The sequence below is a fragment of the Trachemys scripta genome, chromosome 24, assembly GCF_013100865.1.
Source record: "Trachemys scripta elegans isolate TJP31775 chromosome 24, CAS_Tse_1.0, whole genome shotgun sequence".
Classification (NCBI taxonomy): domain Eukaryota; kingdom Metazoa; phylum Chordata; order Testudines; family Emydidae; genus Trachemys; species Trachemys scripta.
The window spans coordinates 7,709,613-7,733,966 of NC_048321.1; the positions used below are offsets into that span (position 1 = coordinate 7,709,613).

Consider the following 24,354-nt stretch of genomic DNA (forward strand, 5'->3'; position numbering starts at 1 on the left):
TTTTCCTCTCCACGTGACAAAGTCTTTCATCAAGAGATCCATTCGCTAGCTGGCGTCTGTCTCACAGCATCACCTATTCATTACTGAAGAAAGGCACAAGATGTCCCACCAGATAGTTGGGGTGATTCTAATCTATCTGCAAAGTAAGTATTTGAGCCTGATTTATTTCACGCTTGTTTTCTACCACATTAAAAACAATTAATTTTCTGCACAAGGGTCTTCTGCAATTCCAAGAGGTGCTAACATCAACTTGGGAGAGAGATATTCACATCTTTCAGTTGATTCAGTTCATCAACTGAAATCTTGAGAGGTGATGAAATAGTCTGTTTTAAAACAATCGGAATGCCAGGCACGAACCCCTTGAAAATAGTTTCTGGTTCTGGATAATGTCCTGGATGTACATTTTTTCTATGCTGATGTATTACACACAGGCTGACAGATTTTTCTGCAGAATGATCAAAAATAGAATTTGAAACACAAATGGCTAAGTTAAACGACTCTCATGTAAAACTTAGTGAAAAGGAAGGTTTTTTTATCATTGATTTGGGTAAGCATGAGTGGGCATTTGTAATCTGGGGTTTAGGGCAGGGCACTGGAAGTCTGAACTCTGAGGTTGATTTTTGTTGTTAAATTACATTAATTCTACATGAATCCTAACAAAGTAAATGGCTAGAAATAGAGAAAATTAAAATGAATCTTTAACAAAAAGGTGCATCTTGTTTATTCTTGGATCCTCTGTGCTATATAGTGTATTGCAAAAACTCAACCTTTTCCAGTGCTCGCTGTATTAACACACTCCTTTCTTCCCCTGTCTAGTGACTGCCTCAGGAAAAGAGATACAGATCCTGCAAAGCCCAGGCGAGCTGTGGCTGAAATCTGGGGACACTGCACAGCTGCACTGCAAAACATTAGAAGACGAAGTGAGCACAATGTGGTACAAGGAACAGAGTGGAAGTTTACGGTGGATTTACCGGAGTTCTGAGTTTGCATCGCCAGATGGAAAATACTCGAGTGAAGCGAACACTGTGGCAAACACGTTTTCTCTAATTATCAGTAATGTACAAAGAGAGGACTCGGGGGTTTATTACTGTGGCCTCTTTTCCTTTATGTATCTACAGCCCAACTTCGGGAATGGGACCAGACTAATTGTCACAGGTGAGTTTCCAATGGCTCAGAACAATGATATCCCAATGCTAGGAGATGTTGTGAAAAAAATCACCCTCTTTTTTGGCAAGATAGTGACCGATCCCCCCTGTTTCAGCTCTAAGCTATTGGTATTTGTGCAAAGAGGCAATACGGTCCAGACAGTAAGCCAGGGCATTGGGTTGGAAATCAGGAAACCTGGGTTATATCCCTTAATCACTGGGCACCGAGGCAAGATTTTCAAAAGAAGTCAGCACCCAATAGCTCCCATTTAGGTGACCAAAGAAATGACCGGACTTTTAAAATGCTCTGATCAAAACCTAGCTTTTGAAAATCAGGGACATTTTTGAAAATCTGACCTTTAATTTCTCTGCATCTCAGATTCCTCATCTGTATAATGGGGATAATGACTGTCCTATGTAAAAGCACTTTGAGATCTATGGATAAAAAGCACCATATCATTGCTAGTTGTTAGTACTTCCCTGCCTTCTGGGGTGGGATGTTACATTAGTATTCAGATTTGATATTCATACTTGTGATGATTCCTACTGAAACTGCCTGAGGCTAGGACATGGGGTATGTTTCAGCTGCCCTGCTTTCCTTATACGACTTGAATATTACTCAAGTTCTTTTCCAGCATTCACCAAGCTTTATTATATGATTGCACCCACCTGTTCATACAGGGGAATATTCATTGTCTCATTAGCACAGCATGAATTGCACAGAATAATGCAATTACAACTAATAATATCTATATATTTTTGATCCACACTATGTGCAAATAGACCAAAGCGTGCACATAACAAGGAAGGCAAGGAATTATTACAGGCACCAACAGAGGCTGTAAGTCACACTAATGGGATGAACGTAATAGGAAAGTTTAGCCTGACTGGTTTCAGAGTAGCAGCCGTGTTAGTCTGTATCCGCAAAAAGAACAGGAGTACTTGTGGCACCTTAGACGCTAACAAATTTATTAGAGCATAAGCTTTCGTGGACTACAGCCCACTTCTTCGGATGCATATAGAGTGGAACATATATTGAGGAGATATATATACACACACACACTCATACAGAGAGCATGAACAGGTGGGAATTGTCTTACCAACTCTGAGAGGCCAATTAAGTAAGAGAAAAAAACTTTTGAAGTGATAATCAAGATATCTCCCACCTGTTCATGCTCTCTGTATGTGTGTGTGTGTATATATATCTCCTCAATATATGTTCCACTCTATATGCATCCGAAGAAGTGGGCAGTAGCCCACGAAAGCTTATGCTCTAATAAATTTGTTAGTCTCTAAGGTGCCACAAGTACTCCTGTTCTTTTAGCCTGACTGTTATGTCTAAGTAAGAATGGTTCCTCTATCAGGCTTTTCACAGCTAGATCGCAAAACACCTTGCAAAGGTGATTAAGTGTCGTTTAGCTAAATTTACAGTTGGGGAAACTGAGGCAGTGAGTCGGGAAGTGAACTCATCTCCAAGGTCACACAGCAAGTCAGAGACGGAGCTGGGAAGGGATCTCAGACCTCCTGACTCCCAGTCCGGTGTCCTTACCACCCGACTGACCAGCTCTTCCTTTGAATTCCATACTGAACCGACCATGCTGTCGGCACTCAGTAAATAATCTACAAAGATCATATCAGGACAAACTTCCGAGCAGCGACGGATCAGTGGCGTCTCCCAATGTGGATGTTCCAGAGTGTAAGACATTGAAAAGTGGAGCAGACAAAGCATTAGACATTTAAAACATTCTGCACTGGCTGGGGCAGGGGCAGGAGCTGGGTATGGACTAGCTGAGCTACCGCTAACAGGTCTTTCCGATCTCTGTTTTCGGTGACTCAACTCTCTTTTAGATGCCGCCAAGCCGAGACTTTCCATCCTGGTGCCCTCCACCCCAGAGGATGCTGAGCTTCCCCCCGTCATTCCTCTGCTCTGCCTGCTCTCGGATTTCACTCCTCCCTGGAGTGCTGTTCTCTGGGACACTGGTGAGCCGGTGTCTGAGGGTCAGACAGATGCTGGAGCCATAGATGGGAACGGGGTCTTTAGTGTTTGGAGCCTAATGACAATCCCTTCTGAGACGTGGAACCAGAAAACGATCTGCACTTGTACGGCCAAGGAGAGCAGCATGGGGAGAAGCATCAGTGCTACAGTCTCCAAGGAAACAGGTCCAGTATCGTATCACCCAATCTAACCTGCCTACCTGGGTATTTATCCTACGCCCCTCACCATGGTATCTGGGCACCAAGAGTCAGCGACATCTAGTCCAGGTTGGAGGAATAGACAGAATCAGTCGGGATGGCTCAGGGGAATGTTAACTAATGGGAGTGAGGAGAGGTTTTGGAAACCACTGAGAGGTTGCTTGAGCTGTGGGGCAGTTACAGTCGCTTCCCCTGTCACACACCTTTCCCACCCCCAGCCCTTCTGAAAACCTTCATTTTTCGATGCTCAGTGGTGAGAAATGGGTTTCTGGTTTAGCTGTCAAGTGATTACAAAAATTAATCGCAATTAAAAAAATTAATCATGATTAATTGTGTTGCTAAACAATAATAGAACATCATTTATTTAAATGTTTTTGAATGTTTTCTACATTTTCAAATATATTGATTTCAATTACAGCACAGACTGTAAAGTGTACGGTGCTCACTTAATATTTATTTTTGATTACAAATATTTGCACTGTAAAAAAAAAAAAAGAAACAGTATATTTCAATTCCCCTAATACAAGTACTGTAGCGCAATCTCTTTATCATGAAAGTTGAATTTACAAATGTAGAATTATGTACAAAAAATAACTCTATTCAAAAACCAAACAATGTAAAACTTTAGAGCCTACAAGCCCACTCAGTCCTATTTCTTGTTCAGTCAATCGTCCAGACAAACAAGTTTGTTTACATTTACAGGAGATAATGTGGCCGTTATCAAGCAGAACCCGCATCAGCATGGATGCATGTCCTCGGGAATTGTGGTTGAAGCATGAGGGGACATATGAATCTGGGACATAAATATCTTGCAACGCCAGCTACAGCAGCGCCATGCGAACGCCTGTTCTCACTTTCAGGTGACATTGTAAACAAAAAACGGACCACATTATTTCCTGTAAATGTAAACAAACTTGTTTGTCTTAGAAATTGGCTGAACAAGAAGTAGGACTGAGTGGACTTGTAGGCTCTAAAGTTTTACATTGTTTTGTTTTTGAGTGCAGTTATTTAACAAAAAAATTCTACATTTGCAAGTTGCACTTTCACAATAAAGAGATTGCACTACAGTACTTGTATGAGATGAATTGAAAAATACTGTTTCTTTGATCATTTTTACACTGCAAATATTTGTAATAAAAATAATAATATAAAGTGAGCATTGTACACTTTGTATTGAGTTGTAATTGAAATTAATATATTTGAAAATATAGAAAAAATATTTAAAAATATGTAATACATTCCAATTGGTATTCTATTGTTTAACCGTGCAATTAAAACTGCGATTAATCATGATTAATTTTTTAATTGGAATTGTTTTGAGTTAATCGCATGAGTAAATTGTGATTAATCAACAGCCCGAGTTTCTGGTCAAGTAGCCCGAGCCTTTCCCTCCATGTGATCACAGCAAGGACACAGACGGGTCACATGGGGTGAGCCAAAGGGGAATAATTAGGAGCATCAGGACAGAAATCAACAAAGGAAACAGTAGCATGAATGTCAGGAATTGCTTCCTGACAGCGAGAACTAACAAGTAATGGAACAGATGCCCAGGGGGCAGGGCAGGAAGCCCCAGTGAACAGGACTGGACAAAGCACTAGTGAATATAACATAGGGAACAATCCTGGAGTGGCCAGGGGGGAGCTGGAGGGCACCCAATGTAACAGGGTCTCATGCTGACACGGCTATGCCGGTAAAAGCCTTAGTGTGGACACAGTTATACCGGGATAAAGGTGCCTTACACCAGCACAGCTTATTTCAGTTCTGAGCCAGGAGGAGTTATGCCAGAAATGTTACAGTGGCAAAGCTTTTAAGTGCAGCCGAGCCCTTCACCAACCAAACAAATTCCAGCTGGCACAGACGGGTGTGTCCAGCCTGCCGAATGGCCATTTCATTTCCTGACTGCCTCGGCATTTGCCACAAATTTGGAATCTGACTAGGAAGCTCAAAGAGCCACCCATTAGAGCAATTATTGAGGGAGGAAGGGAGAGAAGAGAAACACAATACCCCTGGCAAATCATTTTGCACAGCCCCTGTCCCCCGTCCTTTCACATCCCACGGCCTCCGCATACAGGAGGGCAGCATGCTACAGAACACAGAGTAATGGGTGTGGAGCGTTGGGGAAAGGACCTCCCTTTGCCCATGATCTTATCTGGGAGGTACAGATCAGGGGCCCTTCTGTTTTGATGGGAGTTTTCTATACTCTGCAGAGAGAAGGGACGCTGGAGACTGTGAGATTGTGCTCTACGCTGGGCTGCCCTGTATTTTCATCCTTCTCTTCATCCAGTTGTTGATCTTGCTCTGGAGAAAGTGCCCCGTCAGAGGTAACTCAGTCATAACTCTGTCTGCAGACATGCAGCCACTCATCACTCATCCCTATAATTGTCCCTTTGTCTGTTTCATCCACCAGGGAGAGCTGTGCGAAGAGGGAATCCAATACCTATGAGGCAGATCCCACAGGTAAACTGTTTTATTTAGCTTTTGGCACATCAGAAAGATACAGTGTATTAAAAACAGGGGCCTAGAGTCAGTCTCCTGGCCAATTTCCTACCCTAGCATCTACACATTGCCTCCTGAAGTCACATTTGAATTTATTCTTCTCCGCCCCACTAGTGGAAGTGTTGTGTAGGTTTATTGGTAAGGAACAACTGCTGGGTTCCACCCCAGAGGTGGCTGCAGGTCAGGGATGGTGAAATAGTGCAGCGTATATTTCTGTAAAGGATCACCAGATCATCTAGTGTGACCTCATGTGTATCACAAGCCACCAACACCATCCAGCCACTACACACTAAACACAGCACCCAGGACAAAAGACAACAACCGAGGACCGAAGAGAAATCTGCACCCTTGAAATATGTTCTTCACAGTCTTACAACACAAAAGCCAATCAGCTGATTCCCTTTAAACTTTCCAAATAAAATTCTTTGTTGGGATAAGCTGGGCATGAAACAATCCAGGCCGGTGAGGAATTTCGGTGAGGAAGTCAGAAGGATTTGGAATGGAAATTGGGACTTAATGAGAGGGGATCAAATCCTTAGGACACCAAAACAATCCCAGTGCCACCGTATGCACTGAGGTGACAGAGATGAGAATGTGGCCCAGGGTTGCTGACCTGATCCTAGCCTGTAAAACACCCTGTCTAGTTACATAGTGTTGTTGGAGCCAGGTTGGTCCCAGGATATCAGCGAGAGAAGGTGGGTGAGGTAATATCTTTTATTGAACCAACTTCTGTTGGGGAGAGAGAAGGACAATCTTTTCAGCTTACACAGAAAGCTTCTCTCTTTCACCAACAGAAGTTGGTCCAATAAAAGATATTACCTCACCCACCTTGTCTGGCCAGGGCCGGCTCCAGGGTTTTGGCCGCCCCAAGCAGCCAAAAAGAAAAAAAAAATCACGATCTGCGGCAGAAATTCGGCGGGAGGTCCTTCGCTCCAAGCGGGAGTGAGGGACCGTCTGCCGAATTGCCGCTGAATAACTGGACCTGCCGCCCCTCTCCGGAGAGGCCGCCCCAAGCACCTGCTTGCCAAGCTGGTGCCTGGAGCCGGCCCTGTGTCTGGCTATGGCATTCTGGAAGGACAGTTAATTAAATGCATGAGACGGTAGATTCTCATTAAGCATATTACCATACAGGAGCCAGTGTGGGCTAGCAGAGGGTACTGGACTGGGAGTCAGGATTTTTGTTTTCCTGGTTCAACCACTGACCTGCTGGGCAACTTTGGCCAAGTCACTTTAGCTCATGGTGCTTCTGTTTCCCCTCCCCCAGTTTGTGACCATGTGTATCTTGACAATAAACCCTTTCGGGTAGGGATATGTGTGGAGAGCTCAGCACACTGGGGCCTCGGGCTCCATTCGGGCTCCTAAGTGCTGCTCTAATACAAAGAATTAATAATTCTATTGGCTTTTTCCTTGTTCTATTTCAGACTGAATATGCGACTCTGCCGTACAACAACAGCAATGCTCCTCGGTGACTGATGTAGTCTCACAAAAGTGGTTTATATTTTGTAATTAAGAGAAAAAAGAATGAAAGAGAAACCGAGAGAAATACAGAAAGTCTCATGTTTCTAATGTGCTATAATGTGATGTGAGTTTCCTTGAAATACAACCACTTCCATGCTCACTTTTCTGAACTGGGCTGACATCTCCATTCTTGCAAAAAAGCCACATGGGGTCATTAGCGATTTGCCTGGAGGTTCATGGTGCATTGGGTTTACATCTCATCTCAAACATGTCACTTCCCCCACTGTAGCGCCTTGTCACAGGGTTCACTCACCCCTAGGGTTCCTGCTCCTGGCTGCTCATGGGATTAGCTACTTCCGGCTCCGATGCCCCCTTCCGTCATCTCGTTCTTGCCGCAGCCCCACTCGCTCTCTGGGACTCTGCCCATCTCCTCTTCCTGGCTTGGCTGCTCCCTCGTCAGGCCTTGGCCCTCTGGCCAGGTCACTGGGTGTTTTCCCCCTGCCAGGGTATCAAAGTCCCACAGAACAAGTTGTCTCAGGCAGTCTCCAAGGCCACTGCCCTGACTGTGACACTTCCCCTATGGCTGGTAGGGGAACCCGGGCCAGTCCTCTACTCCTGGTTCCAGCTCAGGGACCCTCAAATCAACAGGCAAAGCCTGCAACCTTCAACTTTGTTGGGGCTTCCCTTAGCCTTTTCCATCTTTGTCTTTGTTGTTGCACCACCCTCCTTGGTAAACCCTTGCTTCAGGGTTTGGATGCCCAGGGCTGGGCTCTTCTGAGAAATGGGTTTTAGGGGGTAATTTATCTCCCTGTTGCCTTAGTAATTTATCCAACACTGCACCTTACTTCTTGACAACATGATAGTGAACAGTAATTTGGGACCAGATTCTCAGCTGGTGTAAAACAGCATCGCTCCACTGATGCCAATGAACTGACGCTGATTTACCCTAGTTGAGCATCTGGCCCTTGGAGGTCTTTAAGGGAATCCTGAACGCTCACAGTGCGGCTCGCCTGAGAAATGAGACCAGGAAATCCCTGTGGCTGGATTTCCAGACTAGAACAGCTCAAGCTGCCTCCAAACTGGGCTGTTTCTGATCCCACATTTTAGTACACCCCAACTTCCCATTGATTTGAGTGGAATAGTGCTGGATGCACCAAGAACACAGGATCTGGCCTTGTTAGCCCAGAGTTTGAGGGGCAGTAGGGGGCATCCTGAGTGTACTGCAAACACTTCATGCAGCACAATATACCACAATGAATCCCCTGATTGGGGGGGCTTTGATATTTGTATATGGGGTTTAGCTCCTCATTCATAATAATAATTCTAAACTCATCAGGAGCAGATCCCAATGAGCTTTACAAAGGAAGTCAATAATGCTGTACCCATTTTACAGATGGGGAAACTAAGGCACAGAGAGGCATAATGAATTACCCAAGATTGCCCAGCAGCAGTGCTGAGAATAGAACCCAAGTCACCCACCAGTGCTCTATCTACTAAGCCAAGCTGCATAATGGATATTTAGTAACTGATATAATTTCTCAACATCTCTGGTTTGTGCCCCAACATTTAGTTTGTTTCACACCGCTGACCGGTAAATTCCAGTTTTTGCAGTTATTTCATGGACTGTTCTGCTTCAATTTTGCTCTAACCAGCCACTAGCTACAGATGAATCGGGGGGAGCAATTTACACGTCCTTGGTAACTAAAAGCAGGGAGAAAGAACTGAAAAAGCAAACAGCCCAAGCGCTGTGCTAGCTGAACAAACAAAAGACAAGTGGCAAAAGACGTGGGCTGAAACTGACCACAGCAGCAAGTGCAACTTTCCGAGCAGCCAGTTCTGATCTATTTTAAAACGATTGGCCCTTTGCAGCAAACACGGCTGTTTGTCCTGTCGCCTGGTGTTTTTTAAGATTGGTTTCAATTTGTTTTCATAAAACATAATGTAGAAATGAAATCAATTCAAACGATGACAGTCACTTTGTCTTTGTCTTGGCTTTTAATAGACGTGTAGAGGAGAAGATCAAGTGTAAAAAGAAATGTATCAGTTAAGTGGGGCTGGGGAAAATAGTCTTAGGGCAAATTTTCAAATATGCCCAAGTGACTTAGGTGCCTAACTCCCTTTGATTTTCAGAATCTCCCTAGGGGCCTAGCTGCATCTTTAAGCACCTAAATACCTTGAAATCTGGTACTTATGAGCCTAGATACCATTGAAAGTCAGTGTCCATACTGCAGACCTTACAGCCTGCCCTCCTGCCGACAAAATATAACCACCCCAAACGAGGCGGTGTAGCTTTGTGGGCGGGAGAGCATCTCCTGCTGACAAAGCACTGTCCACACCGGGGGTTTTGTCGGTAAAACTTTTGTTGGTCAGGGGTGTGTTTTTTTCACACCCTGGCGGACAAGAGTTTTGCTGACGAAAGTGCAGGATAGACACAGCCCTAGACTACCAAGTACCTCAATCACTTTTGAAAATGAGACTTAGACTCCTAAGTAATTTTTGTACTTGTGCCCCTATGTGGCTAGATCTATGTTGTAACTAGAACCACAATTTTATCATGGCAATTGTTAATACATTTTAGGTAGAGGTACAGGACAACGACCATAAGAAAGGAAGGGAGCAGGGTGTGCGGGGGTGGTGGGGTTGGAGATTGAGACCCCCTGCAATGGCATCTCCTGTGCCTGGAGGCTGGGCCCGGCTCAGGGCATTGCGATCTGACCCAAAGCTCTGTTAATCTAGCTCTGTACTTATTTATCCTCACCACCCCACTGCAAAGTCGGGAGGAATTAGCCCCATTTTACAGCTGGGGAATGGAGGCCCAGAGAGACTTGGGGTAACATGTTCAAAAGCATCTTAAGTGTCTTGAGAGGCAGAGTCCCACTTTCAACAGGGACTAAGGCTTGAAAGTCACTGGGATGTAAGTGACCAGTCCTCGGTCACACACGGAGCCTGTGGCAGAGCAGGGGTTTGAATGGAGGATCCCTGAGTACCTTGACAACCGCACGGGCCTTCCTCTCTAGGGTGACCAGATGTCCAGATTTTATAGGGACAGTCCCGATTTTTGGGTCTTTTTCTTATATAGGCTCCTATTACCCCCCATCCTCTGTCACGATTTTTCACATTTGCTCTCTGGTCACCGTATTCCTCTCTATGATTCTAAGCATGTGCTTAATTCCCAGTGAACTAATTAGGTCATTTGAGGTGTTTGCACCCCATTCAACTTTCCCTGCAGCTAGGTATCAATGAGAGAAGGGTTAGACCCTGGCCTCCACTCTGGTCCCTTTTGCTGCCCTCTTGACACAAAGGAAGCAGGGACTGGCTGCACATGCCAGGGGGTGTTAGGACAGCAGATCCAGCCCTTGCAGTCAGCAGCCCTGGTCATGTGATGTGGCTGAAACATGCTGCACTTGGGGTATCCCCAGCTGGCAAACTGATCCTTGGGAGTCATAACCAGCTGGTGCAGATTAGAGCAGCCTCCAGGCTAAGGTTGTGAAAGGACAATTTGGATGCCCAGTTGATCTGGGCAGCCAAATCCCTGATGGAACTTTGCAAATCTCAGCCTTGATGTTCAAGTAGAGAGGATCCTCAGAGATGACCATATTCCAGACTGCGTGGGTGACAACTGTTTCGAAGGGATGGATTTGGAATCTTAGAGGGCATTTCACTTTGTTCTCGCTATAAACATTTTGTACATTATACTGAGGAACATGCATTAAGCACATATCTGAAATATGTATTGTAAAAGTAGGTTTTGCCCCCAAATTTTTATAAAAGCTAAGTTGTATATTTGCTAATTTCACGACTTCCATGGTGCCCAATGAACCTCCATCCTTTGCTTAAATCGTGTGATATACCTCTTGGTGACTGTTACGTTCACAGCATACAAATAGAGAAGTTAAGCAAAAAACATCATCAAATACTCTCGCTGGAAGGCTGCAAACTAACACGACTTTTATTCTTAGAACCCAGAACAATAACAAAAAATAACAAAAACCAGAGAGAGACAAAGCAGGCTGCTCATTAATAGAGTGACACAAACAACTCACCCCACCTTGTTCCAGGTTGGCTCTTTCCAGACTGACTGCTGCTAGGCCCAGATTGAACGCTTCCTTACGGACAGCAAGCGGGACCAGGAAAAAACCCTGAAAATTAAAGTGATAAATCACAATTTTAACAGTTTTCATAAACCACAATAAGAGAGTTTATTGCCATTTTATGGATGCTAATACCATCTGACCTTACAAATCTCTGAAGTGCAGAAAATGTTCTACCTGAATTGCAGTCAGAAGAATGTCTTGTTATGGGCATCCAGTTATAACACAAATATTCCATCTGAGACACACACCATGATGATACCCAGTCTGAGCTGTTTAAAGGCAAAGGAATTTCCCCCCCTCAGTTTTGCTCTGCTGGCATTAAGAGTAAGATTTTGAATAGGGTTATCGATATGTCTTGGCCCTCTTCTTTTATCATGCATGTTTCCCCACAGATCTTTAAGAGGAAACAGAACATTTTCCTCCCCACGTGATAAAGTCTTTCATCAAGAGATCCATTAGCTGACAGGCGTCTCTCTCTCACACTGCATCATCTATTCATTACTGAAGAAAGGCACAAGATGTCCCACCAGATAGTTGGGGTGATTCTAGTCTGTCTTCACAGTAAGTATTTTAGCCTGATTTATTTCGTTCTTATTTTCCACCATGCTAAAAACAATTAACTTTCTGCACAAGGACCTTCTGCAATTCCAAAAGGTGCTAATATCAACCTGGTGAGAGAGAAATTCACCTCTTTTTTCCATCAATTGAAATCTTAAGAGAGGTGATGAAATATTTTATATTAAAACAACCTGAATGCCAGAGACAAACACCTTGAAAATAGTTTCTGGTTAATATCCTGGAAAATCTACTTTTCCTTCATGCTGATGTATTTTTCTGCAGATCAAAAATAATTTGACATACAAGTTGCTAAGTTAATAAAAGACTCTCCCATGTACAATTTAGTAAAAAGTTTGTTACCATTGATTTGGGTAAACTTGAGTGGGAATGTGTAGCCTGGTAATTAGGACAGAGAACTAGAAATCTGTACCCATTGGTTCTAAACTCTGATGTTGTTCTTACATTACATTAATTCCCGCACTGGCTACATGAATCCTAAAAAAAAAAATTGGCTAGAAAAAGAGAAAAATTAAAATGAATCTTTAACAAAGTACATTTTGTTATTCTTCGATCGCCTGCTCTGTATAGTATATTGCAAAAGCGGAACCTTTTCCAGTGCTCACTGTATTAACACACTCCTTTCTTCCCCTGTACAGTGACTGCCTCAGACGAAGGGATACAAATCCTGCAAAGCCCAGCACAGATGTGGAGGACCCCTGGACAGACCGCACAGCTGGACTGTAGCCCTTCAAAAAAAGAATGGAGCATTGTGTGGTACAAAGAACAGCACAGTGGAAGTTTACAATGGATTTACCAGAGTTCTCGGTATGCAACTTCAAATGGAAAATACTCGAGTAAAGTGGACCTTACGGCAAATAATTTCTCTCTTGCTATCAGTAATGTACAAAGAAATGACTCGGGGATTTATTACTGTGGCCTCTCTGCTTCTGTGTATGTACAGCCCAACTTTGGGACTGGGACCAGACTAATTGTCACAGGTGAGTTTCCAATGGGTCAAAATAATGATATCGCAATGCTAGCAGGTGCTGTGAAAAACTCATCCTCTTTTTTGGCAAGGTTGTAACTGATTACCAGTTCAGCGTTAAGCCTTGGGTATTTGTGGAAAAAGGCAGCACGGGGGTAGGGAATTAGGGGGCATGGGGTAGGGAATTAGGAGACCTGGGCTCTGTTCCTGAATCACTGGGCACTTAGTGTGAAATTTTCAAAAGACCCCGGGAGCCAACAGCTCCCATTTAGGTGCATAAATAAATGGCCACATTTTTTAAATGCTCCAACCAAAAATCAAGCTTTTGAAAATCTGGAATAGTTTGGAAAATCTGGCCTTTAATTTCTATGCATCTCATATTCCTCATCTCTATAATGGGGATAATGACTCTCCTATGTGAAAGCACTTTGAGGTCTATGCAGGAAAAGCACCGTGTCTGTGCTAGGTGTTATTATTTCCCTGCCGACTGGCTGGTATGTTACATTAGGAATCAGACTTGATATTCACACTTTCTGATGATTCCTACTGAAACTGCCTGAGCCTATGACATGGGGTATGTTCCACCTGCCCTGCTAGCCTTATACAACTTTAATATTACTCAAGTTCTTTTCCAGGCATTTGCCAACCTTCATGAAATGATTCCATTCATGTGTTCATACAGGGGAACATTCAGTGTCTCAAGCAGCACAGTACGAATTGCAGATACTTCAATGTACGACTAGTGATATCTATATACTTTTGATCACACTCTGTGCCAATGTTCCAAAGAGTGCACATAAAATGGAAGGCAAGGAATTACTTTGGGCGGTACTAGAGGCTGTTCCTCAGACTAATGGGATGAATGTAATAGGAAAATTTAGCCTGACTGTTATGGCTAATTAAGAATGGTTCCTCTATCAGGCTTGGAAAGGTGACTAAGTATCATTTCCCTAATTTTTCACTTGGGAAAACTGAGGCACAGAGTGGGGAAGTGAACTAATCTCCATGGTCACACAGGAAGTCAAAGACAGAGCTGGGAATAGATCTCAGGCTTCCTGACTCCCAGTCTGGTGTCCTCACCACCAGAGTGACCAGCTCGTCCTATGCGATTTGTACCAAACCAAACACGCTGTCAGCACTCAGCAAACAATTCAGGGTGGTCAAACTTCTGAGCAGTGACAGATCAGGGGAGACTCCCAAGGTGGATGCCCCGGAATGTAGGATATTGACAACTGGAACAGACAAAGCATTAGACATTTAGAACGTCCTGCACTGGCTGGGGCAGGGGCAGGGGCAGGGGCCGGAGCGGGGTAGGGTCTAGTTGAGTTACCGCTGACAGGTCTTCCCAGTCTCTATTTTGGGTGACTCAACTCTCTTTTAGATGCCTCCGAGCCGAGTCTTTCCATTCTGGTTCCCTCCACCCCAGAGGATGCTGAGCTTCCCCCCGTCATTCCTCTGCTCTGCCTGCTGTCTGATTTCACTCCTCCCTGGAGTGCTGTTCTCTGGGACACTGGTGAGGAGGCATCTGAGGGTCAGACGGATGCTGGAGCCATAGACGGGAATGGGGTCTTTAGTGTTTGGAGCCTAATGACAATCCCTTCTGAGACGTGGAACCAGAAAACGATCTGCAATTGCACAGCCAAGGACAGCAGCACAGGGAGAAGCATCAGTGCTACAGTCTCCAAGGAAACAGGTCCAGTATTGTATCACCCAATCTAACCTGCCTACCTGGGTATTTATGCTACGCCCCTCACCATGGTATCTGGGCACCAAGAGTCAGCGACATCTACTCCAGGCTGGAGGAATAGACAGAATCAGTCGGGATGGCTCAGGGAATGATAACTAATGGGAGTGAGGAGAGTTTTAGGAAACCACTGAGAGGGTGCTCGAGCTGTGGGGCAGTTACAGTCGCTTCCCCCGTCACCCACCTTTCCCACCCCCAGCCCTTCTGAAAACCTTCATTGTTGTATGCTCGGGGGTGAGAAATGGGTTTCTGGTCAAGCAGCCCGAGCCTTCCCCTGCATGTGATCACAGCAAGGACACAGAAGGGTCACTTGAGCTGAGCCAAAGGGGAATAACTAGGGAAGGAAATCAAGAAAGGGAACAGCGGGATGAATGTCAGGAATGACTGCCTGACAGCGAGATCTAACAAGTAATGGAACAGATGCCCAGGGGGAGGGTGGGAAGCAAACAGGACTGGACAAAGCACTAGTGAATATAACACAGGGAACAATCCTGCAGTGACCGGCGGGAGCTGGAGGGCACCCAGTGTAACAGGGTCATCTCCATCTCTGAAATTTTTGCTGACACGGCTATGCCAGTCAAAGCCTTAGTGTGGACACAGTTATACCGGGATAAAGGTGCCTTACACCAGCACAGCTTATTTCAGTTCTGAGCCAGGAGGAGTTATGCCAGAAACGTTACAGTGGCAAAGCTTTTAAGTGTAGACGAGCCCTTCACCAACCAAACGAATTCCAGATGACACAGATAGGCGTGTCCAGCCTGCCGAATGGCCATTTCATTTCCTGACTGCCTCGGCATTTGTCACAAACTTGTTCTGGGGTAACAAGGAACCACCTGGAATCTCACCACACAACTCTAAGGTGCACACATTAGAGGAATTATCGGGGGTAGAAGGAAGAGAAGAGAGACAGAATACCCCTGGCAGATCATTTTGCACGGCCCCTGTCCCCTGTCTTTTACACATCCCATGGCTTCCGCATACAGGAGGGCAGCATGCTACAGAGCACAGAGTAATGGGTGTGGAGCTTTGGGGAAAGGACCTCCCTTTGCCCGTGATCTTATGTGGGAGGTACAGGTCAGGGGCCCTTCTGTTTTGATAGGAGTTTTCTATACTCTGCAGAGAGAAGTGACAGTAATGACTGTGAGATTGTGTTCTACGCTGAGCTGCCCTGTATCTTCATCCTTCTCCTCATCCAGCTGTTGATCTTGCTCTGGAGAAAGTGCCCCATCAGAGGTAACTCAGTCATAACTCTGACTGCTATGAAGCAGCCACTCATCACACATCCCTATAACTGTCCCTTTGTTTCATCCACCAGGGAGAGCTGTGCGAAGACAGAAGGAAATACCAATGAGGCAGATCCCACAGGTAAACTGCTTTCTCAGTCTTTGGCACATCAGAAAGATACAGCATCTTAACAACAGGGGGCTAGAACCAGTGTCCTGGCCAATGTCCAACCCTAGTATCTACACATTGCCTTCCGAATTCTCATTTGAATTTATTCCCCTCTGCTCTCTTAGTGGAAGTGTTGTGTAGGGTTATTGGTACGGAAGAACTGCTGGGTTCCACCCCAGAGGTGGCTGCAGATCAGAGATGGAGAAACAGCACAGTGTACATTTCTGTAAAGGATCACCAGACCATCTAGTCTGACCTCTCATATATCACAGGCCTTTCACTTTGTCACCCTAATATTGAGTCCAATAGGCAGTGCCCTTGCGTATTTTGACTCTAAACTCTTTGGGTCAGGAACTGTCTCTTTCCATGTGTGTGGAGAGCCCAGCACAACGGGGCCTCGGTCTCTGTTGGGGTGTCTAAGTGCTGCTCTAATACAAAGAATTAATATTAATATTTATATCGGCTCTTTCCTTTTTCTGTTTCAGACTGAATATGCGGCTCTGACGTACAACAACAGAAATGCTCCTCGGTGACTGATGTAGTCTCACAAAAGTGGTTTCTATTTTTTTAAAAACAAGAGATGCAAAAAGAAAGAACGAAAGAGAAAGTGAGAGAAATATGGACAGACTCATGTTTGTAATATGCTACGATGTGATGTGAGTTTATTTGAAATACAACCACTGCCATAGTCATTTCTCTTAACACATATTGTGGGTAGAGAGCTCCATTCTTGCAAAAAGCCATGTCATTGGTGAATTGCCTGCAGGTTTGTGGGACATTAGATTTACATCTCATCTCAAACATGTCACTTCCCGCACCATAATGCCCTAGCTCAGAGTTCACTCACCCCTAGGGCGCCTCCTCCTGGGTGCTCAAGGGATTAGCTCCTTCCAGCTCTGACACCCCCTTCCATCAGCTGACTCTCACTCCAGCCCTACTCGCTCCTTTGCACCTGTACCTTTCCTCTTCATGCCTTGGCCTTCTGGCCAGGTCACTGGGCGTTTCCTCCCACCCAGGGTATCAAAGTCCCACAGAACTAACTGTCTCAGGCAGTCTCCAAACCCACTGCCCTGACTGTGCCACTTCCCCAGTGGCTGGTAGGGAAACCCAGGCCCACCCTCAACTCCTGGGTCCAGCTCATAGACCCTCAAATCAGCAGCCAAGGTCTGCAACATCCCACCTTGCTGGGGCTTTCCTGAACATTTTTCTCCTCTGCCTCTCAGCACACCCCCACCCTCCTGGGTAAACCCTTCCTTCAGGACCTGGATTCTCAGGGTTTCTCCTCTGCCTCCGGGTTTCTTCCTTTCCCTCTCTAATGCCCAGAGCGTGAGGGTATGTCTACACTGGCAAGTTTCTGTGCAACAAGTTATACCACTTTTATTAAAGTGCTGGAATTAAACCACTATTGCATGTCCACATTGTGCTCCTTGTGACAGTGGAGCGCATTCACATTAGCAGCTCTTGCAACGGCAGAGAGAGCAGTGCATTGTGGTAGCTATCGCACTGTGCAACTGGCACACATGATGCAGGTTTCCCAATCCCATTGTTCCATGGGCATCCTACTACATTGCCCGCTGCTTTTCAACTGAAGGGGCCGGGGGGCAGAGTGTGTGACAGGGAATGTGTGTGTGTGGGGGGGGGGGGGAGAACAGGGGGTTTTGGGGTTTGACAGTGTAACCCGCACCTGCTGGGTGTAGTGTTCTGTTCCATCTAGTGGCACCGAGACCACTTAAAGAGAGAGATGAAACGAGTTTGCTCTACAGCCTGAGCTAACAGGCAGTTGGCTTTTAGCTCATGCGGTTGAGGGTCATGCACTAAGCTCTAAAGGCCCCAGGTTCAATCCCACCCGCAGATGACCGGGGTCCGTCAGCGTTACATCAGCATGCTGTCTTGTACGTTCAGACAGCGGCAGGAAGCAACCAGCCCAGGGGGAGGGGGAAACCCCGACATCAGCCCTCGCCTCTCTGCACAGCAAACTGTCTCTCTCTCATACACACACATGCCTGCCTCTGTGTTCAACAGCGGGAGCAGTCCACATTAATGGTTTGCGCTGTGTCCCAGAGCAGATCACCACAGCGTACCAGGGCTGTCAGAAACGGAGCTTTGAAAGGGGAGGGGCGCATGTCTCCAGGGCAGCTGAATTCAAAACAATGAGCAGAGCGGCCACTTGAGGGATTATGGGACACTGCCAGAGGCCAATTGATAGCGTTCTGCGCTGGAATGTGTTTACACTGCCAATCCGGCGCTGGAGACTCTGTGCTTTACGGCTTACGACTCTCGCTGCAAACGGAGGCGTTTCTGCGCACTAAATGGCTTGGCAGTGCGTACACCTCGGCAGTCACACCGCAGAAAGCGGCTTTACTGCGCAGTAACTTGCCAGCGTAGACAAGGCCTGACTGCAGCCTTCCTCACTGCAGCCCCACCTGCTCCTGCTCATCATTCACCTAATTCCCCTAAGCTGTGGCCTGCCCACTTAACTAGCCCCTTGTCAGCCTCATTCCCCCCACACTAGTCTAGAAGGGGTGAACACCCCATCACGCCCCCTGTCACCAGGATGGGCATTTGCTGCTGATTCAGAGGCATAAAACGTAGTTTCACAAACTGAGCAGGTGACACTACATCGCATACTAGAGGAGGTTTCCCATCCAAGTAATGACCCTCTGTAGAGGGAGCCATATAGAGGGATCCCAGCCCAAGGCAGGTAGGCCGAAATGGTTTGACAACGTTTAGTAACATTAGATACCCCCACGCAAGGTTGAGTTGGACACAACAATCAGCTACATTTTCCAACAGATTGTTAAGCTTTATTTAAAATTCCTCTATGCAACCTGCACGTCACTAGCACAGAAACCATCATGGAAATCTTGCTTTAAAAGTTCAGGAGGCTGCTGAAAAAGGAGTTTAGGATTCAGACAGTTTTTAACGCACCCATGAACTCCTCTGAGTCTGCGGCGGTCGCTCTTTTACTGAATTTCCAAAACTGACCGAATAGTCCAAATCCAGCCTTGCGGCATTAGAACTGTCTGCCCCCGAAATTCACTGATTTTGAAGACCCAGAGAATGGCTGTGTGAAAATTAAAGTTGTTCTTCATCACTTACAGATGTTTTCTCACCAATTGATTCATAGATTCATAGACTTAAGGTCAGAAGGGACCATTATGGTCATCTAGTCTGACCTCCTGCACAACGCAGGCCACAGAATCTCACCCACCCACTCCTGGAACAAACCCCTGACCTATGCCTGAGCTATTGAAGTCCTCAAATCGTGGTTTAAAGACCTCAAGGTGCAGAGAATCTTCCGGAGCCAGATTATCCTGTCCCTTCAATGAGAGTTGTGCATTTACAACTGATGGGCTAAGGGGTTAACCAGACCTCTGCTGTGTAATTTACATCACTGGTTACATCCCAATGGAATTTGCCCAGAGATTCCCAGGGGAGTTTCACCTGCTTACTTGAGGCAGAAGTTTGCCCTGTGCGATAACGCAAATGATGAGTGATCAGCCATCAGATGCAATAGCAGTTCCAAACACAGAGCCTGGCTGAACACAGCTCTCGTCTCTACAGAAGAGCTGCTGCGTTACAGGTGTGTAGGAAGGAATAAATGTTCAATAGGAACAAAGAAGGGACTGGTAGAGCTGTTTTCAGTGTTTGTGAGACATCAGCCCAACTATTCGTAGGGCTGCTGCTAGATTCAGAATAACAAAATAACCACCAGGACATAGCACAAGAGATAGTTCAACACAGCACAACATCTGGGGCACACAGCAGGTGCCAGGGCTTTCTGACAGGTCAGACTGCTGCAAACAACTCTGGGTAAAAGGGCAATTGTGTAAAGCAGCATTGTACCTGCTGCCTCTTGCAAAGGATTTTCCGCAAAAATGGCCCTTATTGAGGTACACTGCAGCCGGCAGGGTAGTTCCCAGCCTGGGTAGACAGATTTGTGCTAGCTCTGCTCAAGCTAGTGAAAATAGCAGTGTGCCCCAGCAGCATGGACGGTGGCTCAGGCCAGCTGTGCAAGGACGTGTCCAGAAGGTCGGGCATTGCACTTGGGAGGGCAGCCTGAGCTGCCACCTGTGCCGCCGTGGCCACACGGCTATTTCAGTGCGCTGGCCTGAGCGGCTGCCCTCCCAGCGGCAGGGTAGACGTGCCCTAAAGGGGAGCTGGGCTCTTCTGGAAGTGTGGCCCCAGCTGTGGGTGATGAACAGCTGAGAAACGGGCTTCTCTCTGCGGCCTCAGTATTTTACCCACCGCTGCGCCTTATTGCTTGACAACAATATTGAACAGTTATTTGGGACCAGATTCTCAGCTGGTATAAATCAGCATCGCTCCACTGACGCCAATGAACTGACGCTGATTTACCCTAGTTGAGGATCTGGGTCATGAAGGATTTAAGTGAATCCTGAACGCTCACAGTGCGGCTCGCTTGAGAAATGAGACCAGGAAATCCCTGTGGCTGGATTTCCAGACCCCAGAACAGCTCAAGCTTTGTCACCTGCCTCCAAACTCTGCAGTTTCTGATCCCGCATTTTTGCACACTCCAAACTCCCATTGATTCGAGTGGAACAGTGCTGGGTGCACCAGGAACACAGGGTCTGGCCTTGTAGCCCAGAGTTTGTGGGGCTGTAAGGTGCATCGTGGGTGCCCTGCAAACACTTCATACAGCACAATACACCGTGATTAATCCCATGATTGGGGTAGCTTTGATACTTGTGCATATTCTTTGGCTCCCTTTTATGATAATAATTCCAGGCACATCATGAATAGATCCCAAAGTGCTTTACAAAGGAGGTCAGTAACCTTCTCCCCATTTTACAGATGGGGAAACTGAGGCACAGAGTGGGGAAGTGACTTACCCAAAATAACCCAGCAGAAGAGCTGGGTATAGAACCCACGTCTCTGTCCAGTGCTCTATCCACTAGGCAACACTGCACAGTGGCTAATTAGTGACTGATCTATTTTCTCAATGTCTCTGGTTTGTGCCATTAAATTTACTTTCTTTCACACTACTAAATGGTAAATTCCAGGTTTTGCAGTTATTTCATGGACTGTTGTGCTTCACCTTTGCTCTAACCGTCCCCTGGCTGCAGATAAATTGGGGGGGAGCAGTTTACATTTCCTTGGTAACCGAACGCAGGGACGTGAAAAAGCAAACAACCCAAAACCCAAGTGCTTTGGTAGCGGAAAAAACAAAAGAAAAGTACCAAAATAAGTGGGCTGAAACTGACCACAGCAGCAAGTGCAGCTTTCCGAGTAGTCAGTTCTGATCTATTTTTAAACGATTGGCCCTTTGCAGCAAACACGGCTGTTTGTCCTGTAGCCTGTGGTTTTTTACGATTGGTTTCAATTTGCTTTTATAAAACATAATGTAGAAATAAAATCAAAACTCTTGGAGTCATGGCTTTTAATAGACTCGTACAGGAAAAGTTCATGTGTAAAATGAATTTGTATCAGTTAAGTGTGACTGAGGACAACAGTCTTTAGGGCAAACTTTACATGTCCAAGTGACTTAGATGCCTATCTCCCATTGATTTTGCAAACCTCCCTACGCACCACCATATCTGCATCTTTAAGCGCCTAAATATCTCAAAATCTGGTTCTCATGAGCCTGAATACCTTTGAAAGTCAGCGGAACGTAGATTACCAAGTACTTACGCCACTTTTGAAAATGAGACTTAGGCTCCTAAGTAATTTTGGTACTTGTGCCCCAATGTGGCTAGATTTCTGCCATCGCTAGGACCACAGTTTTATCATGGCAATTAATATGTTTCAGGTAGCGGTTCAGGAAAACCACCAACAGAAAGGAAGGGAGCAGGGGAAACATGGGGGGTTGGAGAGTGAGACCACCCCGCACTCACCCTGCAGTGGCACCTCCTGTCGTGTGCGGGTGGCTCCGGCTCCGGGCATTGCGACCTGGCCCACATGGTCACAGTGCCACTCAGATTTGGTGCGTCCGCCCCTCTGTAGATGGAAACCGAGGGACAGACGTGCCAAACCCGAGTCAGGCCTAGATCACGTGGGCTAAGTTGCAAGGCCCATGGCTAGGAGCCGGGCCCAGCCTCGCCAGGACCCGCCACTCAGATTCAGAGTTACTATGAACACCACGCCAAAATCCCTGTGCAAAGCACATCTGGGGCACTAGGCCCCCAGTTCAGCAAAGCTCTGTTAATTTAGCTCTGTCCTTATTTAACCTCACCACCCCGATGCAAAGTCGGGAGGAATTAGCCCCATTTTGCAGCTGGGGAATGGAGGCCCAGAGAGTCTCACTTTCAACAGGGACTAAGACTTGAAAGTCATTGGGATGTAAGTGACCTGCCCTAGATCATACACGGAGCCTGTGGATAGAGCAGAGGTTTGAATGGAGGACCCCCGACTGCCTAGTTAGCACCTTGACAACCGCACCGTCCTTCCGCTCTTCAAGCAAGTGCTGAAGTCCCAGTGAACCAGTTAGGCCAGGAGAGGTATTTGCACCACATTCAACTTCCCCTGGAGCTAGGTATGAATGAGACACGGGTCAGACCCTGGTCCCCACCCTGGTCCCTTGGTGCTGCTCCCGTGACACCAAGGGAACAGGAACTGGCTGCACGTGCCAGGGGGTGTAAAGGCAGCAGAGCCAGCCCTTGCAGCCCAACAGCATGTGGGGTGTGGCCGGAGCATGCTGAACTCGGGGTCTCCCCAGTTGGCAAATGGCTCTTTGATAGTCATGACCTGCTGGTGCAGTTTAGAGCAGCCTCCAGGCTGGGCCAGCTTATAAATGGCTTCAAGATCAGCTTGGGATAACAGGAGAGTGGGCCCAGCAGAGGCTCTGATTTGCAGTAGGATTTTATTGAGGCTGAGGTTTGAAAGGGCAATTTCGATGCCCAGTTTATGTGGACAAGCAAATCCCTGACGGAGCTTTGCAACTCTCAGCCTTCATGTCCAAGTAAAGACAAGCCACAGAGATGACTGTATTCCAGACTGCGTGGGTGACAACTATTTAGAGAGGATGCATTTGGAATCCCTTAGGGGGCATTTCATTTTGTTCTCTCTATAAAGCATTTTGCACATTACACTAAGGAACGTGCATTACGCACAGATCTGAAATAAGTGTCCTAAAAGTAGGTTGTGCTCCAAATTTTCCCAAGTGGGGTGACTCCATCATACTTTCGTATTCTAACCCCATCAATTCCTTCCCCAGAGGGCCCCACCCCAGTCCTTTCCTTAATCTACTGTAATAACTAAACACACAAGCCAAGTTTTCTGTTTGCTAATTTCCCTATTTCCCAGTGTCCAATGAACCTGTTTGCTGGTTTCTTCTATCTTTTGCTAAATCATATGATATACCTCTTGGTAACTGTTATGTTCACAGCATACAAATAGTAAAGCTAGATAAAAACATCAAATACTCTTGCTAGAAGGTTGCAACCTAACATGACTTTTATTCTTAGAATCCAGAACAATCACAAAAAATAACCGAAACCAGAGAGAGACAAAGCAGGCTGCTCCTTAAAAAGAGAGATGCACAACTCACCCCACCTTGTTGTAGGATGGCTCTTTCCAGACTGACTACTGCTAGTCCCAGATTGCACACTTCCCTGCAGATACCAAGCAGGACCAGGAAAACCCCCTGAAATGTAAAGTGATGAATCACAATTTTAACTTTCATGCACCTCAGTGAGAGAGGTTATTGCCATTTTATTTATACTAATACCATCTGACCTGAAGCACAGAAAATATTCCACCTGAATTGCAGTCAGAAGACTAACACAAATATTCTCGCCCATAACAAGACTAACACAAATATTCCACCTGAGAGATACACCATGCTGTTATCCAATCTAAGCTTGATTTTCTTCTCTAAAAGCTTTTAGAGACAAAGGAATATCCCCCCCACCCCAGTTTGCTCTGCTGGCACTAAGAGTAAGATTTTGAATGGGGTTATTAATATCTCTTGGCCCTCTTCCTTTGTCATGCATGTTGCCCCACAGATCTTTAAGAGGAAACAGAACATTTTCCTCTCCATGTGACAAAGTCTTTCATCAAGAAATCCAGTAGCTAGCAGGCGCTGTGAGACAGACAGACATCACCTATTGTTTACCGAAGAAAGGCACAAGATGTCCCACCAAATAGTTGGGATGATTCTAGTCTGTCTGCACAGTAAGTATTTTAGCCTGATTTATTTCATTCTTATTTTCCACCATACTAAAAACTATTAACTTTCAGCACAAGGACCTTCTGCAGTTCCAAAGGGTGCTAATATCTACCTGCTGAGAGAGAAATTCACATCTTTTAGTTCATCAATTGAAATCGTAA

The 24,354-nt window shown here is 45.9% G+C and overlaps 1 protein-coding gene, 1 long non-coding RNA gene and 1 gene segment (V, D, J or C); 2 read left to right on the forward strand and 1 right to left on the reverse strand.

Moving 5' to 3' along the window:
- LOC117869695 (immunoglobulin gamma-1 heavy chain-like) lies at positions 1-16,737 on the forward strand. 2 transcript variants are annotated; one of them, XM_034756751.1, is made up of 6 exons: positions 1-143; positions 817-1,155; positions 2,994-3,305; positions 5,546-5,659; positions 15,989-16,038; positions 16,551-16,737. In XM_034756751.1, exons 1-6 carry the CDS (start codon positions 101-103, stop codon positions 16,596-16,598), a joined length of 906 nt encoding a protein of 301 aa, XP_034612642.1. In that variant the 5' UTR covers positions 1-100; the 3' UTR covers positions 16,599-16,737. The 2 variants fall into 2 exon arrangements, with proteins under 2 accessions (XP_034612642.1, XP_034612641.1); XM_034756750.1 differs by lacking the exons at positions 15,989-16,038; positions 16,551-16,737 and adding exons at positions 5,746-5,795; positions 7,256-7,362.
- LOC117869701 lies at positions 11,337-23,700 on the reverse strand. Its single transcript, XR_004643840.1, has 2 exons — positions 23,573-23,700; positions 11,337-11,431 (listed from the first exon to the last, which is right to left on the reverse strand). It is a non-coding gene; the product is annotated as an uncharacterized LOC117869701 (long non-coding RNA).
- Positions 11,830-14,662, forward strand: LOC117869698. The segment is given in 3 exon segments: positions 11,830-11,947; positions 12,601-12,942; positions 14,311-14,662. Coding segments are annotated over 3 exon segments (723 nt in total).
- Positions 23,701-24,354: the final 654 nt, after the last annotated feature.